Below are 18,111 nucleotides of genomic sequence, written 5' to 3'. Positions count from 1 at the left end.
TATGTTTCTCTTCTCAAATAGATTTTTATTATATAGTTGACTGATACTACACCAGTCACCTCAGAGCCACAACATTAGAGAAAGGACATGACCTATTAACACAACATATAATTTCACATGGTCTTCAAAATTTTCAGGCAACCCACAAAGATATAGATAAAGATGGAAAACCAAAGAACAGGATGTCTTGATCCTTGGTGTCTCTGTTTCTCTGTTTCTCTCTCTCTCTCTCTCTCTGTCTCTCTCTCTCTCTCTCTCTCTCTCAAGGATAAAGGCTAAACAGGTACAAAATGAGTTTTTCTGAAAACTACATACAGAGTAATACTATGGAGATAAACACCATCACCATAAAGATCATAGAAATTACACATAATTTGTCATCTTTTTGTTTCCATAGAATTTATGGCAAATTATTTTGGTTGCTCTCATTTTACCATCTTAAACTAGTCTCCTTATGATACAAACCAAGCATGAACTTGGCTTAGGTTCCACAAGCCACTGGTAGTCCGGGCCATCAAGTTATACAATCTGAGGAGAGTTATTCACATTATTGTGAATGGCTGCAGTGACAATTTATGCCTTCATAAACTACAGTGGCCATGCTGGTGGTATTTATTCTTTGGGTCTGATCTAAACCTGGAAATAAAATTATGGGAACCTGCCTTAAAATTCAAACTAATGGGTTTTATTTACAACATTCCAAGCTTCACTATTTTTGCACAGGTTACAATATTAGAATACAAAAAAACCATGAAACACCTATTTTAACATTATTATATACACTCTTTTATTCATTAAAAAGTGTTAATTAATTACATATGCTCATTACCATTATCATGAATTTCTTTCTTTGACGCTGCTAAATGTATTTTCTAAACTAAGATTAAATAAAAAGAATAAAGGTCATTTCCGCACTCCTCTCAACTCCCTCTATTCTCTCTTCTCACATGTTTTCTGGATCTTTTGGATACTCCTTTTTTGGAATGGATTTGATAGTTACTTGATTACAAAATTTTAAATTTTGAACTTTTCTCTATAGGTCTATGAAAAGCATTATCCACTCTATGAAAAGCATTATCTCCTAAGTAGAGCAGATTTTACTGAACCTAAACTACTGAACTTAGTTAATGAAAAGTCATCATGACCAAACCATTAAGCTTTATTCCTAAGCAACCACTGGAACATGAACTGGCATTATTACCCACAACTTATCTTGTTATGATTGATATTAAGTGAAACTGCATTCTAATAATGATAACTCCCTTCCTTCCCCTAAAATACTAATACACATTAGCCCAATTAATATTATCATCTCTGCTGGGCCGGTGTGGCTCAGTGGTTGAGCGTCAACCCATGCACCAATCACTGGTTCAATTCCAGGTCAGGGCACATGCTCAATTTGTGGACCCAATCCCCAGTGGGAGGCATGCAGGAGGCAGTCAATCAATGTTCTCTCTCATCGATGTTTCTATCTCTCTCTCCCTCTCCCTTCCTCTCTCTCTAAAATCAATAAAGAAAAAAAAATTAATAAAAAAAAAAATCATCTCATCCAATTCTTTTGAAGACAAATTCACATGGCAGTATGTAGGCCAATTCACTTGACATCATCAAAATATATAGCTTCATTATGTGATTCTACTAAAAAGCAGGCATGATAATGTCATAGATAAGAGGGGGGGTACTGGAAGAGAAATGAGATAGAAGATACATTTTTAATTTCTGAAGATGAATGTTATCATCATACTCTAATAGATGCTCAGAGCTTCCAAGTTTCTCAGGAAGAGTGCTTAACAAAATAAGTCCTCAAATACCAAGGAATATATCTAACAAAAGGTGTGCAATATCTGTAGGCTGAAAACCAAAATATACTGAGAGAAAATTTAAAAAAAAAAAAAAAATTAAGGGGTCTGGCCAGTGTGGCTCAGTGGCTGGGCATCAACTCATGCACCAAGAAGTCACTCGTTCGATTCCCAGTAAGGACACATGCCCAGGTTGTGGGTCTGATCCCCAGTGGGAGACACACAGGAGGCAGCCAATGGATGTACTTTCTCATCAATGTTTCTATTTCTCTCTCCCTCTCACTTCCTGTCTCTCTCTAAAATCAGTAAGAGAAAAAAAAAGAAAATACTATGAACATAGACTAGAAGATAAAATATTGTGAAGACATCAATTCTATCCAAACTTATCTATAGATTCACTGTAATCCCAATCAATATCCCAGCAGATTTTTCTGTGACATCTGACATGCTGTCAAGTTTATATGGAAATATAAAGAATAAAGGAAATCTTGAAGAACAGCAAAATGGATAAACTTATTCTACTAGATATCAAGAGTATTATATAAAGTTATACCAATTAAGACAAATATAATAATGAAATTAAAGAGAGCCCAGAAACCTACAAATATATGATCAATTGATTTATGGCTAAGGTGACAATGCAATTTAATGGGGAGTAATGTCTTTTTTGCAAATGGTGTGGCCAATGAATAAATACCTTATGGAAAAATACAAATCTTGATCTCTATCTCATACTGTATTCAAAAATTAATTCCAGAAGAACTATAGAGATTTAAACATGAAAAAACAGTAACAGTTTCCAGAAGAACATTTAGGAGAATATATTACCTTGGGGGAGGCAAATATTTCTTAAATAGGATACAAAAAGCACTAATCATAAGTATGTTGGGGGGGGGGGCTTATAAATTAAATTACATTAAACTTAAGAATGATGGAAAGATATTCTTAAGAGTGAAAAAATAAGATATGCCCTGGCCAGTTTGGCTCAGCGGTTGGAGCGTCAGCCTATGGTCCAGAGAGACCCGGGTTCGGTTCCCGCTAAGGGCATGTACCTCGGTTGCAGTTTGTCCCCAGCCCTAGTTGAATCGTGCGGGTGGCAGCCACGGGATGTGTCCCTTTCACATCGATGTTTCTCTCGCTCTCCCGTTCTCTCTCTCTCCCCTCCCTCCCTCCCACTCTATCTGAACAAAAAATGGAAAAATGTCCTCGGGTGAGGATTAAAAAAAAAAAAAGAAAGAAAAAAGAAGCTACTAAGTGAAAAGCAATTATCTGCAATACACATAGCTGACACAATTCTTATCCATAATATATAAAGAACTTCAACAAATCAATCAGAAAAAAAGAGCCAATCGGAGAGCAGGCAAAAGAGTAGACCAGGTACTTTTACAAAAGAGAAAATGCAACTGAACTATCATTACATAAAAAGGTGACTGATCTCCTTAGTCCTCAGGGAAATGCAATTAAATCCACAATGAGATACTATCACACAGCCACCAGAATAGCTAAAATAAAAAAGACAGACACTGTTAAGTGTAACCAAGGATGTGGAACACTGCTGGTAGAAATGTTAATTAGAACCTGCAGTATCTGGTAAAGCTGAACATCTGCATACTTTTTGATCCTGAAATTCCTATCTTACATATATACCCAACAGAAACAAATATGTATGCTCACCAAAACACATGTACAAAAATATTCATAGCTGTTACAACTATAACAACCCCAAACTGGAAAGAACTCAAATATATCCACCCATAGTAAATAAGGATAAATAAACTACGGTATATTCATTCAACAGCATACCATACAGCAATGAGGGAGAAAAAAAAACTACTGTTACACACAAGACGAATGAATTCACAAACAATGCTGAAGGTAAGAAGTCACACATGACAAAGTATATTATATAAAAGTTCAAAGCAGGCAAAATTTATCTGTGGCAAAGTCAGGAGAGTGGTAACCTGGGTGTTTGTGTATGTGGTGGTGGTGGGTGGGCAGAAAGGTGATAAAGAGGGGTTGAGGAGGGCTCTGGATTCTACTTTATTTATTTATTTATTTATTTATTTATTTATTTATTTATTATCCTCACCCGAGGACATTTTTCCGGTTTTTTTGTTCAGGTAGAGTGGGAGGGAGAGAGAGGAACAGAGAGAGAGAGAGAAACATCGATGCGAAAGGAACACATCGAGTGGCTGCCACCCGCACAACCGACCAGGGCCGGGGACAAACCGCAACCGAGGTACATGCCCCTAGCGGGAACCGAACCCGGGTCTCTCAGGACCGCAGGCCGACGCTCTAACCGCTGAGCCAAACTGGCCAGGGCTGGATTCTACTTTATTTAATTCATTTTGTATTACAGATGTCCCTCCCTTTCCCCCCAATAACACCTTCCTCCCTGCTCCCACTCCACCAATAACATTCTACTTTTAAAAATCAAAGATGTGTTCACTTTATAAAGACTCATCAAGCTATAAATTTATAATGTGTGCATTCTGTGTACATATTATATATCAATAAAAAGGTTATTTTGCCCTGGCCAGTTTGGCTCAGCAGTTAGAGTGTCGACCAGCAGACCAATGAGTTGCGGGTTCAATTCCAGTCAAGGGTATCTACCTCAGTTGCTGTTTGTCCCCAGCCCTGGTCAGGTCGTGCGGGAGGCAATCAGTCAATGTGGCTCTATCACATCGATGTTTCTGTTTGTCTGTCTCTCTCCCTCCCTCCTACTCTATCTGATGATAAATGGAAAAATATCCTCAGGTGAGGAATAAAATAAAATTAAATAAAAAGGTTATTTTAAAATATCAGTTTTAAAGAACTTTGAATTTTATTTTTTTTAATTTTTAAATGAAAAACAGCCCAGCGCTGGCTGGTCTGGCTCCACATTAGAGCATCAGCCCACAGACCAAAGAGTCGTGGGGTTTGATTCTGGTCAAGGGCACCACAGCTAGGTGGCGGTTTGGTCCCCAACCCTGGTCAGGTCATGTGGGAGGCAACCAATCAATGTGTCTCATGTCCATGTTTGTTTCTCTCTCTTTCTCTTTCCCCGACTCTATCCCAAGATAAAAATGGAAAAAAGTATCCTAGGGTAAGTCTAAAACTACAGAGGTAAAAGCAGTCCTTGTATCTAACAGATCACATAGATATAGGCCAGAGCCACACCTGGTAATGAAAAAGATATATCTACCTAGAGTTTCCTCTGTGCCATAAGTATTAGCCACGTACCCTGAATAGGTGATGGCAACAGAGTAGGCTGCTCTTTGAAGGACTTGAGACCCACAACCTAGCCACATACAAACTGGCACAATTAATGAGTCTCACCAAGTTTCTTCATATGATAACAAAACAAGTATTTTAAGCTCTACTTACTAAACAGTTAATATGACAATTCTTATCATTTAATAAAAAATTAATTCCTAACCTTAAAAGAAAATTTGAAAAGCAAATGTAAGAATTATGACATTTAAAAGATGACCAAAATAAACTTGCATAGTACAACAGTGATAAAGCTTGTAATATAGTGGAAACAAATGGAATTGGAAGTCAAGAGGCCTAGTGTAACCTGATAAAACCCTAGCAGAAATAATAAAATGAAAAACAAATGAATGATCAAGTACCAATGGACTTTGGACAAGTTATTTCTTTTCACTGTATCTGCCTCCTATTGCTAAAATTAGATTGCAATCAAGTTTGAATAAGTAATTACATATAAAAGTGCTACAGCAGTCCTTGACAGAGTACTAAATAAATAGTAGACGCTATTACTAGATGCCAGTCTGGTTTTACTAATAAACTCAGGTATAATTTCAAACAAGTTACTAGTTATTCTGGAATTCTATAAAATAATATGGCTCTAAAAAATATATTTAAATTCTGATTTTCAAACATATTTTATTAGTGAATAATTCCCATACACATATATTAAAACTTTAAATACTACCATATTTCCAGACTACAGTATGTTACAGAACATATACCAAACATACTATGGGGGTGGTATGTGTGGAAGTGATTGGACATCTAGAGTATCACCTAAGGTGGAAACTATAACTTGAACACATATTAAAAATATATATACTCAGAATTAGGAAGAGTCCTGGATGAAGATTAAGAAGATTTTGATCTATTTCCTGGAACTGCTGCCAACCTTAAAACAGTAAGTTATGCCTATCTATGTTTCTTTGCTTAATAAGTTAAGAAAGGTTGGGACAGATGATCACTGAGATCCCTTTGAGACTTTCTTTTTTCCTCCTTCCAAAGTAGAATGATGTCAGTTATTACTTAGAAAACAAGACATTTTAACACCAATAAATGTGAAAAATGGCTGATTTCCCGGCCTAAGCTGTCCCTGATCTGAGAGGGAGAGAAAACAGCACTGGCCTTTTATTTTTATTTATTTAAATCCTCAGCCGAGGATATTTTTCCATTTATTTTTAAACAGTGTGGGAGAGAGGGAGAGAAATACTGATATGAGAGAGACACACTGACTATTTGCCTCCTGAAACCAAGGTATGCACCCTTGATGACTCTTTGGTCCCAGGGCTGACACTCCAAACGCTGAGCCAAACCAGCAGGGTAGTACCAGCCTTTTAAATGGGCCCACATTCACTTTCCAAAGCTAGCAAGCTCAATTCTGACTGTGCTTTCTAAAAGAATATATATATTCGCCTTAGAGAAGGGTAGGAAATGGAAATTACCTCAATATATGCACTGATATGCAAATTTTCTCATATAATCACACAACTGATGATCCCCTTGTTCCACAATATTTTTAATAGTCAAAATTTATTCAGCATCTACTATGTGGTGGATCCAATGCTAAGTACTTTTAAGGCATTTCACATAAACCAAGAAGATAATTTTAGGTGATTGTCAGGTAAAAAAAACTGTTGTAAGGACTGGATGAATTAATTTCATTTCCAAGGTAAATCCTTGTAAAAGAAAACAACAGAATCTTAATTGTTTCATAAATGACCTTTAAGAAAAAAACACGAGTAGAAACCAATTTAAATTCTAATGTTCACATCAAGAATATAATTTATTCTTAATATTCCCAAGAGGTTTCATTTCATTGTAGTCTTACTTCAAACCTAAGCAAAATGAGAAACAAAGAACAGAAACTTGTCTAAAACATATAATTAAAAGTTCCTTTTAAAAAAAAACAAAAAGAAAACCTCTTACCTGAGCATGAAAATTGGACATAGTTGTTGTCTCTATATCTTTCTTTCCCAAAATCTCCATTTTCACTGGCGAATTGGGAAAATTGAATGAAAAGTAGTCTAAAAAGTCAGGTAAATAAGCAGCTGCCCCATGAACAATACCCATTACATAGAAAGCTGCAGAGTTCTCATTTTCACTGAATACTAGACCCACAAACTCTTCTGCAAACCTCTCCATCTCCACAGGAGACAGGTGGGTGAGTTCATTACTGTAGGCATGGATAACTGATGCGCCTCCATTAGGCTGGTGCTCAATATGAATGAGCTGTTTGAACTCCAAAGTGTCCAGCCTTTTGAGATTCTGAACCCGTGGCTCCTTTAATGAGACAAATGGAAATTCACTGTTCTCTGGAATTTTGGAATCACAGTTCTTGGTATCCAAATTCTTTCTACTGTAATCCTTTATGTTATCATTTAGGATGCCTTTGGCTTCTTGATCTTCAACATCAGATAGCAATCCTGAGCAGATGGTTTGAATAGATTTGCTATACATTTTTGGACGCTTCCGTTTTTCATTCTCTTTGTGTTTCTTTTTCTTTTTCTTCTTTACCTTTTTAATTTGTAAGTCTTCTACATTTGTTTTTGGTTTCTCCTTCCCACCTGTTGGGAAAAAAAAATTTTTGAAACCCCATATTTTAGTTACTTAAAAAACCATGTTTTAGGAAATGTTTTATAATAAATAAACAAAGTTTACTCAAAATTAAGTTTATATTTGGGACTTGTTTTACACAGTATTGATACTCATAATTTAGTCAATCTCTTTGCTTCTCTCTACACACACACACATGAAGGCTTAAGACAAATTAACATCTTTCTGACATAGCAGATGCTAAATCAGTGTTTACTGAAGTAATAAAATGAATGAATGTTTTAGAAAGCATAATCTTCAAATTTTAAATGTAGAAAATCATAAATGAAAAGTTAAACAAAGGTCAATATGAACAATGCCCTCCAGATATTTCCCAATGATATATATATGATTTTATCATATATACTTTATCTAAGTTCTTAAAAATTGCACATAGGTATCAAGATTTATAAATCATAAAAGAAGAAAAATACTTGCTTAGTACACAAGCAACAAGCACAGCAATTCCTTAGCTTTTCACCGTATTTCCTTCTTAGACAACTACTCTTGCATCTAAAATGGGCTGTTTTAGGTCGACTAGAATTTTCAAAGTTCCCAATGAAGACCCTACAAGATACCATAAAGGAGATGACAAAACTAGAAGAATTTCTCATGTCTTAAGCACAAATGATACCTGTGTGCCAATAAAGAGATGAATTAAAAAGTTAAAAAAAAAAATAGGGTACTATAAGCTTATATATTAATGAACTTCTGTAACCAAAGGCAAGTAATTACACTCTGGGCTCAGAAATTTAGAACTCCAAAGAATAAAAAATTAATGTACAGACACTTTACAACTTTGGAATCTAAGTGTACATACAAACACTTAACATTATCATAATATATTTATTTCTACACAATATGAAAAAGAGGAAAAAAGTAAACATTCTCATAAAACATTATGCTTCCTAAAATATGATGAAAATGTCATTAAGCTGTTAAATTGAGAAAAGAAGGTATTCATTTTTCGCTTGCTTTTTTTTTTTAATCCTCAGCCCGAAGACATTTTTTTTGCATTTATCTTCAGATAGAGCATGAGAGAGAGAGGGAGGAAGAAAGAGAGAAACATCGATGTGAGAGAGACACATCGAGTGGTTGCCACCCACATGACTCCAACCAGGGCCAGGGACAAGCTGCAACTGGAAGTACATGCCCCTAGCGGAAACTGAACCCGGGCCTCTCTGGTCCAGGGGACAACGCTCTAACCACTGAGCCAAACTGGCCAGGGCTCACTTGCTATTTCACTTTTATAGATAACCTGCGTGGATTTAATCTTTCCAACCAACTTCTGTTGCTGTTGTTAATCCTCACCCAAGGTTATTTTTCCACTGATTTTCAGACAGAGTGGGAGGGAGGAAGAGAGAGAACCATCGACGTGAGAGACACATCAACTGGTTGCCTCCCGACAGACCCCAACCATGGCTGGAGATTGAACCTGCAACCAAGGTACATGCCCTTGACCGGAAATCGAACCCGTGAGATTTTCGCAGGCCAATGCTCTAACCACTGAGCCAAACTGGCCAGGGCCCAACAAACGTCCTTACTTAATGTTTCCATCTCCATGTATCTCTTTTATTCCATTCTGTCTCGACTTTTTTTTTTTTTATCCTCACCCGAGGACATTTTTTGTTCAGGTAGAGTGGGAGGGAGAGAGAGGAAGAGAGAGAGAGAGAGAGAAACATCGACGTGAAGGGACACATCGAGTGGCTGCCACCCGCACGACTGACCAGGGCAGGGGACAAACTGCAACCGAGGTATGCGCCCTTAGCGGGAACTGAACCCGGGTCTCTCGGGACCGCAGGCTGATGCTCTAACCGCTGAGCCAAACCGGCCAGGGCATATTCCATTCTGTCTCTAGCAAGTAAGACATCCTGTTTACTTTCCAAAAATAGTCCCTCCTACCAGCTCCAAAAACTTTTGCTTAGTAGTTCTCTCTTCTCTTCTTTTACCATCAAACTTCTTGTGAAGAATAATCTATCCCTTAAATTATGGGTCTGCTTTCAGTCTACTCAAATTTTCCTTCCTAGAATATTCAAATATCAATGATATTCTCCCAAATATTCTTCCTGATCTCTCCAAGGTTTGAAAGAATTATCCAGCTCATCTTTGATTATTTTTTACTTCCTTGATACTTTGACTGCCTTAATTTTTGGTCTAACTGCCTCATAAGTATCTTTCATCCTGAGTGCTGGAGCCATATTAATCTTTTACGTTATATATATATATATATATATATATATATATATATATATATATATATATATATATATCATATTCATCCATTGATTTAACTGTTTTCAAGGGCCCTCAATGCTTACCAAAAAAAAATATAACCTCTCCAGTCTGGAAGACAATGCCCTCAAGTACCTCTTGCTCTGGTGAATCTGCACTACTTACAATTTCTTAAAAGACATACCTAATTCTGTCTTATGTTTCTACTACTGACAAAGGCATTTATTTCCTCTCCCTAAAATACACTTGCCCTGCCCAATACTTACCACTGAACTCTTTCTTACTCATCCTTTAAAAACTCTGTCATTTCCTTCATTTTGCTTTCCTTCACCTCTCCAATTGGAACTGAAATTTATATAAAGTTATTCTATATTCCACAGATATGAGTATTTGTGGTATAGCCATATAAAGTTATTTTTTTCACTCAGGATACCTGCATATGTCCTTTACAACATTCTATGAGTGAAACAAATAACTTCTATATAAATTCAGAGTGAAATGATACTTTACTCCCCATCATGTGTCCTTTATGGTATCTAGAATACTGCTAAAATGAACATTTAATGAATCTATGAATGAAAAGATTTCTCTTACCAAGAAACTACCTGAGGTTTACAGGTTTTTCCCTTGTCTACTTTTTAGTCAAAGTTTTCCACCATATGAATACCACTTAATCTTAACCCTGAAAACAAAACCCACAAAAGTTCTCTCAAGTTGATAGCAATTCTAAACAGGCAAAGTTTAATGTTAATAATGAACTATCACTTCTAAAAATTCATGTAAGTATACAATGAAGACAAAATTGGTATCATCATGAAAAGCAAAAGTAAAAATCTCTCAACATTATTATCACATAGGTTTGTCAAGTCATAAAATGCAAAGTCTTGATTCTCTAATAAATCTGTATGCAACTACTTAAGAAATATATTAACAAATTCATACTTGCTTCTTTGGCATAAACTATCTAACATCAGATTCAGGTTAATATCCTTAGAACAAAATTAATAATTAAAAAAAGGAAAACGAAGTTAATCAAAATGAAAGATAAAAGAGGTTCATATATGTAAGTCAAATCCAAATGAGTCAAGGAAAAAAGACAGTAGTCAATTAAAAAACAGAACTTAAGTCTGGCCAGTGTGGCTCAGTGGCTGAGTGTTGACCCATGCACCAAGAGGTCACCAGTTCAATTCCAGGTCAGGGCACAAGCCCAGGTTGTGGCCCAATCCCCAATAGAGGGCATGCAGGAGATGGCCAATCAATGTTCTCTCTCATCAATGTTTCTATCTCTCTCTCCCTCTCCCTTTCTCTCTCTCTAAAAATCAATAATGAGGGAAAAAAAAAAAACAGAACTTAAAAATGTTTAAAGTACTGATATAATTAATAACTAAACTGAAAATATATGTAAAATTGCACAAATTAAATGGTCTGCCAAAATGAACAGAATTTCATTTGAATGAAAATATAAGTTTAATATGCTATTACATATATGCCTAACATATTTTTTAAAAGTTAAAATAGAAAATATCCAATCATTAGACTAAATGTTACTTTGAAATAAAATAGGTACAACAGTATATTTCATAGTCATGAGGATGAATGAAAAAGGTAGTATAATAGTCAGAAACTGAAAAATGCAAACCAATAAGATATCAGTCAAGAGAGTCTTATACTGAACATCAAGGAATTAAATTCCCATTACAAACTATTCTGTAATTAAATATTCAAGTGAGCACAGTGTGCAGAAGAGTTAATATAACATGCCTGAGACTGTTATCCTGAGAAAATCCTCCTTACAAGGTTGGCCATTAGCTGGAATCTGAGAACTTGAATTTTGGGAATGTGCCCATCATTCCCCAATAAGAGTGGTTCATTGTGCCTACACTGTTTGTGCAAACAATATGGTTTATTCTGAACACCTGTTACCCTTCTGGGAGTCTGGAATTTTGATACATACTATAGAGAGGGTGACTATGTGACCAGCTCCCATCTGAAATCCTAAGCATTTAATCTCTAATGAACTTCCCTGGTAGACATTTCACATGTGTTGTCACAATTCACCACTAGAATAATTAAGTGCATCCTATGTGACTCCACTAAGAGAAGAATCTTGGAAGCCTATACCTGGTTTCCACCAGACATTGCCTCATGTACCTTTTCTCTTTACTAATTTTACTTTGCACCTTCCACTAAAATAAATCATAGCCATGAATCAACTATATGCTGAGTCCTATGAGTCCTAGCAAATCATCAAACTGGGGACACCCCACCAATGGCCCTGGCCGGTTTGGCTCAGCGGTTAGAGCGTCGGCCTGCGGTTCAGAGAGACCGGGGTTCGGTTCCCGCTAAGGGCATGTACCTCGGTTGCAGTTTGTCCCTGGCCCTGGTTGGTCATGCGGGTGGCGACCACTCGATGTGTCCCTTTCCCGTCGATGTTTGTTTCTCTTTCTCTCTCTCTCTCTCTCTCTATCTGAACAAAATATGGAAAAATGTCCTCGGATGAAAATTAAAAAAAAGACACCCCACCAATGAACACAGGTAAAATGCATTCTTTACACTTCAACTAACTAGAGGCACCAGTATTCACAAGATAAAATTAAAAAGGTTTATATAGTCTCTCATTCATTTCCTGTCTTGAAATGACATACAAAATGCAGTAAATGTATATGAAGGAAATTTTTAAATACTTTAAAATAAGACCATTTCGAATATCAATGTTCTTCTCTTATAATAAAAGATATTTCAAGTACACATTGCTCCTGATCTATAATTCTTCAAACAATGCCCAATACATTAGACCTGTTTGTTTTTTAAAGAATTCTGGTAAGTATCCATAACAGAAATAGAATTACTGTCTACTAACTTGGACACTCAAAAAGTATAAAAGTAAAAGGTTGATGGAGGTCCCTCCTCCCACAGATTCAAGACGCATGCACACAGTGGATCACAGAGACGCATACACAGAGCACCATGAACACACACATACACAGAGAGCCAGAGAGAGAATCAGACACAGAGAGAAATGCAGACACATAGATAACCAGAAAGAAAGAGACACAGAGAGAGAGAAAAATACCACACACAGAAAGATACAAACAGCATGCACTGTTAATGGCTAATTTTATATATATATGTATACCTATGTGTGTGTGAGAGTGTGTGTGTGTATATATACACATATATAAACAAACTTTAAAAACACAAATTAACTGGTATTAATTTCCGCCACAAAACTTAGTATACTTTAGTGTTAATTTAAAAAAACATAAAGGTTGCCCAGAAAAATTAGATCTGATTTCATATCTAATATAGGAATCAATATATATAACTCTATTATCATACATAAGGAAAAAGTAGTAATTAGCTCAACCTTTGGTCTTTGGAGAATGACTGCTTTATTCACACCGTAATATTTTCACTCTTCCTGCCATGAATTACCTACCTGTGACCTTTGGTACACTACCAATAACTTTTAGGCATTGGCTTCTTTAACGCCCCTATTCCACCTGCTACCAGCAAGCTTCTTTGATATGCTATAATGATAAAATATAATATAATCAGTCCGGCCTGTGTGGCTCAGTGGACTGAGCATCGTCCCATGGACTGAGAGGTCCCAGATTGATTCCCAGTCAGGGTACAGGCCCATGTTGCAGGCTCACTCGATGCCCAGCATGGGGCGTGCAGGAGGCAGCCAACTGATGTTTCCCTGTCATCAATGTTTCTCTCTCTCTCTTCAAAAATATTATATTTAAAAGAAAAATATATTTATAGCCCTGGCTGGTTTTGCTCAGTGGTTAGAGCATCAGCTCTTGGACCAATGAGTCGCGGGTTCGGTTCCAGTCAAGGGCGTGTACCTTGGTTGCGGTTCGTCCCTGGCCTTGGTTGAGGTCATGCAGGAAGCAACCAGTCAATGTGTCTCTCTCACATCGATGTTTGTTTGTTTGTTTGTTTGTTTGTTTGTTTGTTTCTTTCTTTCTTTCTTTCTCTCCCTCTCTCTCTCTCTCTCCCCCCCCCTCCCTCCCACTCTCTCTAAACAAAAATGAAAATAATATCCTCGGGTGAGAATTTAAAAAAAGCCCAGCTGGTGTGGCTCAGTGGTTGAGCTTCGACCCATGCACCATGAAGTCCCCAGTTCAATTCCTGGTCACGGCACATGCCCAGGTTGTGGGCTAAATCCCCAGTGGGGGGCATGCAGGAGGCGGCCAATTGATGTTTTTATCTCTCTCTCTATAAAATCAATAAAAAAAAAAAAAAATTATACATATATATATACACACACACATATATAACATCTATGTTCTTACAACTTATCAATAAACCAAAAATGGCCAGAACACATAAGTATACTCAGAAAAAGTAGTTGGTAAACATTGGATATAAAAAGATGAGCAAAATAAGCTTATGATTCAAATCTATTTGTTCCTTTAACTTATTTTAATAAAGTTTTCACCATTTATAAGATTTCTGCATTAATAAAAACTTTTTAGCATATACATAACTGTGTATATATCTCCAGTTATATACAACTTATTGCAGCTTTTAATGAAAACCTGGAGGAAAAGAGATTATTGTAAGAGTTAGCATTGACTTTAGATGTTCAAGTGCAACAATAATCAATGTCTATGTGTGTCACAGCTTGCAATATTGGCATTATCAGAAGGAGAAGTTTATAAGGAGAAAATAAAAGTGGAAGCCCATAAAGGGAAAAAGGACACACAGTTATACATAACAGTATACTGCCCCCACTAAATTGGCTCTGCTGTCGCTCTAGGACACCAATAACAAGGAAGCCTTTCCCTGATGGACCCTCATTTGGGAAATGGCCACAAAGTCAGAGCAAATTGTTTTTGTTAGATTATAACAATAACTAACACTTGGTGCTTACAACAGAACAAGCAGTTTCTCAAAATGAATCATGTTTTTATTCATTTAACTATCTATATACTAGCCATTAAAGAGAGTTTTGTTTTTTTAATCACAAGAATTAATCTTTCATACAGTTTACACGAAAGATTCTCATCCACTTATTAAATATCTGTGAGCCAGACACTGTAGTTGGCACTTCCCCATACCTTATTTCATTTAATCTCCACAACCATGTAAAGCAATAATTATAGTATTATTTACTTACACTTTACAGTAAATACATTTTCCCATTGTCATCGCAAAGGTCACCAATTCATTTCCAAATGTACCTCATTCTTCTTTCCCTTATCACCACTAGGTTTCAACTTAACTCAGTTCAAAAGAGCTCTGAAATTTTCATCTACTTTCAATTTAAGGTTACTACCTCGTTATTTTTTTTAAAACTCCATATTTTAAGATTATTTAAAATTTTGTTTGAATACGTAACCTCTAGATTCACATATTTCACATTAATGGCATGTTAAGAATCTAATGTTTAACCAAGTGGCAGGAATTTACATCGTTGTACATTTAAATGGATAAGATAATGACTACTGTTTGACTAAACCAATAGGGTATAGTTAAGTGCAGTCGGCCCTCGTTTATTGCAGTTAATAAGTTCCAGAGTCTACTGCGATAAATGAATTTCCGCGAAGTAGGAGTCTTTATATTATAGTCGTCCCTTGCCTCTTTGCGCTTCAACTTTTGCAGCTTCACTCTATCGCATTTTTTTTTCAAAATATAATATAGTATTTGAAAAAACCACAATAGAGTGAAGCTGCGAAAGTCAAAGCGCAAAGTGGCGAGGGAGAACTGTAAATATTTAAAGCATTGATCATTAGCTGCTGTACAGCACCGGTGTGGTTAGGTTTGCTTCCTGCCTCAAAGGCTTACATTCTAATTTGACAATACAGATAAAACACACTGGCAAAAGAGACAGAACAAGTAGCCATCAACTTAACCTCTGACATGTTTCTCCAAGATCAACATAATTTTACAGAAAAGAAAGTTCTTACAAATAAAAAACAAAGCTTAAAAAAAATGCCATCAAAGAACATCTGGAAACATGACAAAGAATGAAATGAAAATACAGAATCTAATACTCTGTTTATCTGAATTAATATAAATTAACCAGTTATTTTGTTGCACATGCAGTGTTATGGTCTTTTCTCCTTTATGTAGATCTAAAAGCTTATCAACACATAAATTCAATATAAAATTAATCAAGTCAACATGTTTTGCTCTGCAAATTGTCAACTTGATAGGGCAGCTAATGAATTTGTTAGCTGTCTAGCAACCAAATGCCACTGATTCTTTTTTCTTACCTTGCTGAGTGGATTTAAGACTGACCTTACTTCTATTCTACCATAAATTCTCTCTGAAATGGTTCAGATTCACTGATAGCATTTGTATTATTACCCAACCACCCACTGCCCCACATAAACAGCAACTAAAGACAACTGTAACAAAGAAAAAAATAGGAAAGAAAATATTCTTAAGCATGTAAGAAACATACAGTAAAACAGTACACCTTCTAATTTAGCTCAGAGTAAAATGTTCCCTCCAAATACCAGACTATGATATGCTTACCACAAAATAATTTCACTTCTTCCACCATCCCCAGCAAACTTAAAATACCTTTAGCCTTTTAGATTATCCAAGTATGAATGAAGACTGGCAATGCAAACACAAAATCAGATAACCTATTTTTAAATAATTTAATGAACTAACAGTTTAATGACGCTTATCCATTACTACTTTTTAATGACTCACTAAATAAATATACTAAAGACATATTACTACACAAATTAAAACTCCCCATTACATTTTATTTTCATATTCTAATCATTGTTTATTCTCAAAAAAATTCAGTACCAAATAACATCTTATTTTAATCACTAAGCCAATAAGTACAATGAACAATATAATACAGTACAACTAAAATCACTCAATACTGTATAAACTTACTTTTCAGTAACATCTTTACTTCTCCATTTTCTTTCTTGATCTCATTCATTGTTTTATGCTTCTTTTTCTCTCTCTCTTTTTCCTTATCTCTCTCTTTAATTTTGTCTTTGAGTTTATCTAAAAAGCAAAAGAAAATACTTTAAACTATTCTAACAATTTTATTTTTTTCCAGTGAACTATATATAGTAAATTTCTACAATGGCTTTTATATATTGAACATGAAATACATAGTACACATCATAACCTATGAAAACTTATCATTATACATTTCATTCTTAAGATTATTTTTCATTTATTTCATGTCAACTACAATATTAGACTAACTTTAAATCACTTAAATAATTGGCTAACTTTAATCAACACAGTAAGTCACAGTGGAAAAAGTACTAAATTTGAAGTTGGGCATATCTAGATTGGTAACATAACAATGGAAAAATTACTCAATCTCAGTTTCCTAATCTGTTTACTTTTTTTTTTTTTTTGGTACATGCTCCTAGCGGTAATCGAACCGGGGACTCTGGTCTGCAGGCCAATGCTCCAACCACTGAGCCAAACTGGCCAGGGCTCAGTTTCCTAATCTGTAAAATGGTGGTTGATATCTTTCGCATAGGTTACTATAAGGACTAAATGGAGAAAGATATAAAAATGACTACCTAGAGCCTGTTATATACTACTATAGTTGATAGTTCTCTTAACCTTGCACCTTAACCTTTTAAAAAGGGTATGATTGATCTGCCTAGCCGGTGATATTATGATATTAAAATCAAGGGTATAAGAACTCTAGAAATTATTGTCTTCAATCTAATAATTCAAAATTTGAATTTATAAAATTACCTGATGTCCTATTAATTCTTGTTTTTCAAGCACCTATGTACCCAGCAAAAGACAAGAGAGTAGAGGAGAATTTAAAAATGGTGGCATAAAACGGCTGGTGTGACTCAGTGATTGAGCTACGACCCATGCACCAAGAGGTCGCCGGTTCAATTCCTATTCAGGGCACATCCCAGTTGTGGGCAAAATTCCCATTGGTGCATGCAGGAGGCGGCCAATCGATGTTGTCTCCCATTGATGTTTCCATCTCTCTCCCTCTCCCTCTCTCTAAAATCAATAAAGAAAAACAAAAGTGACATAGCCCTGACTGGTTTGACTCAGCAGTTAGAGCATAAGCCCATGGACCGAAGGGTTGTGGGTTTGATTCCCAGTCAAGGGAACATGCCTGGGTTACAGGTTTGATCTTCAGCCCAGGTCAGGGTTGGTGGAAGGGAACCAATAAATATCTCTCTCTCACATGGATTTTTTTTCTCTCTCTTCCCCTCTCTCCCTTCCATTCTATCTAAAAATCAATGAAAAAATATCCTCAGGTGAG

At 35.9% G+C, this 18,111-nt stretch overlaps 1 protein-coding gene across 1 annotated transcript in view; it reads right to left on the bottom strand.

Moving 5' to 3' along the window:
- RSBN1L (round spermatid basic protein 1 like) overlaps positions 1-18,111 on the bottom strand; it is an 89,429-nt gene that overhangs the window by 33,929 nt on the left and 37,389 nt on the right. The window contains exons 2-3 of the mRNA XM_036246921.1: positions 16,746-16,862; positions 6,978-7,615 (exon numbers count right to left, since the gene is read on the bottom strand). Coding sequence (XP_036102814.1) covers positions 6,978-7,615; positions 16,746-16,862 — 755 coding nt within the window. The remainder of the gene's footprint in view (positions 1-6,977; positions 7,616-16,745; positions 16,863-18,111) is intronic.

Source organism: Molossus molossus, unplaced genomic scaffold (assembly GCF_014108415.1).
Source record: "Molossus molossus isolate mMolMol1 unplaced genomic scaffold, mMolMol1.p scaffold_m16_p_7, whole genome shotgun sequence".
In the NCBI taxonomy this organism is placed as follows: Eukaryota; Metazoa; Chordata; class Mammalia; order Chiroptera; family Molossidae; genus Molossus; species Molossus molossus.
The sequence above is the reverse complement of the archived record's forward strand: the minus strand, read 5'-3'. Positions and strand labels throughout refer to the sequence as shown.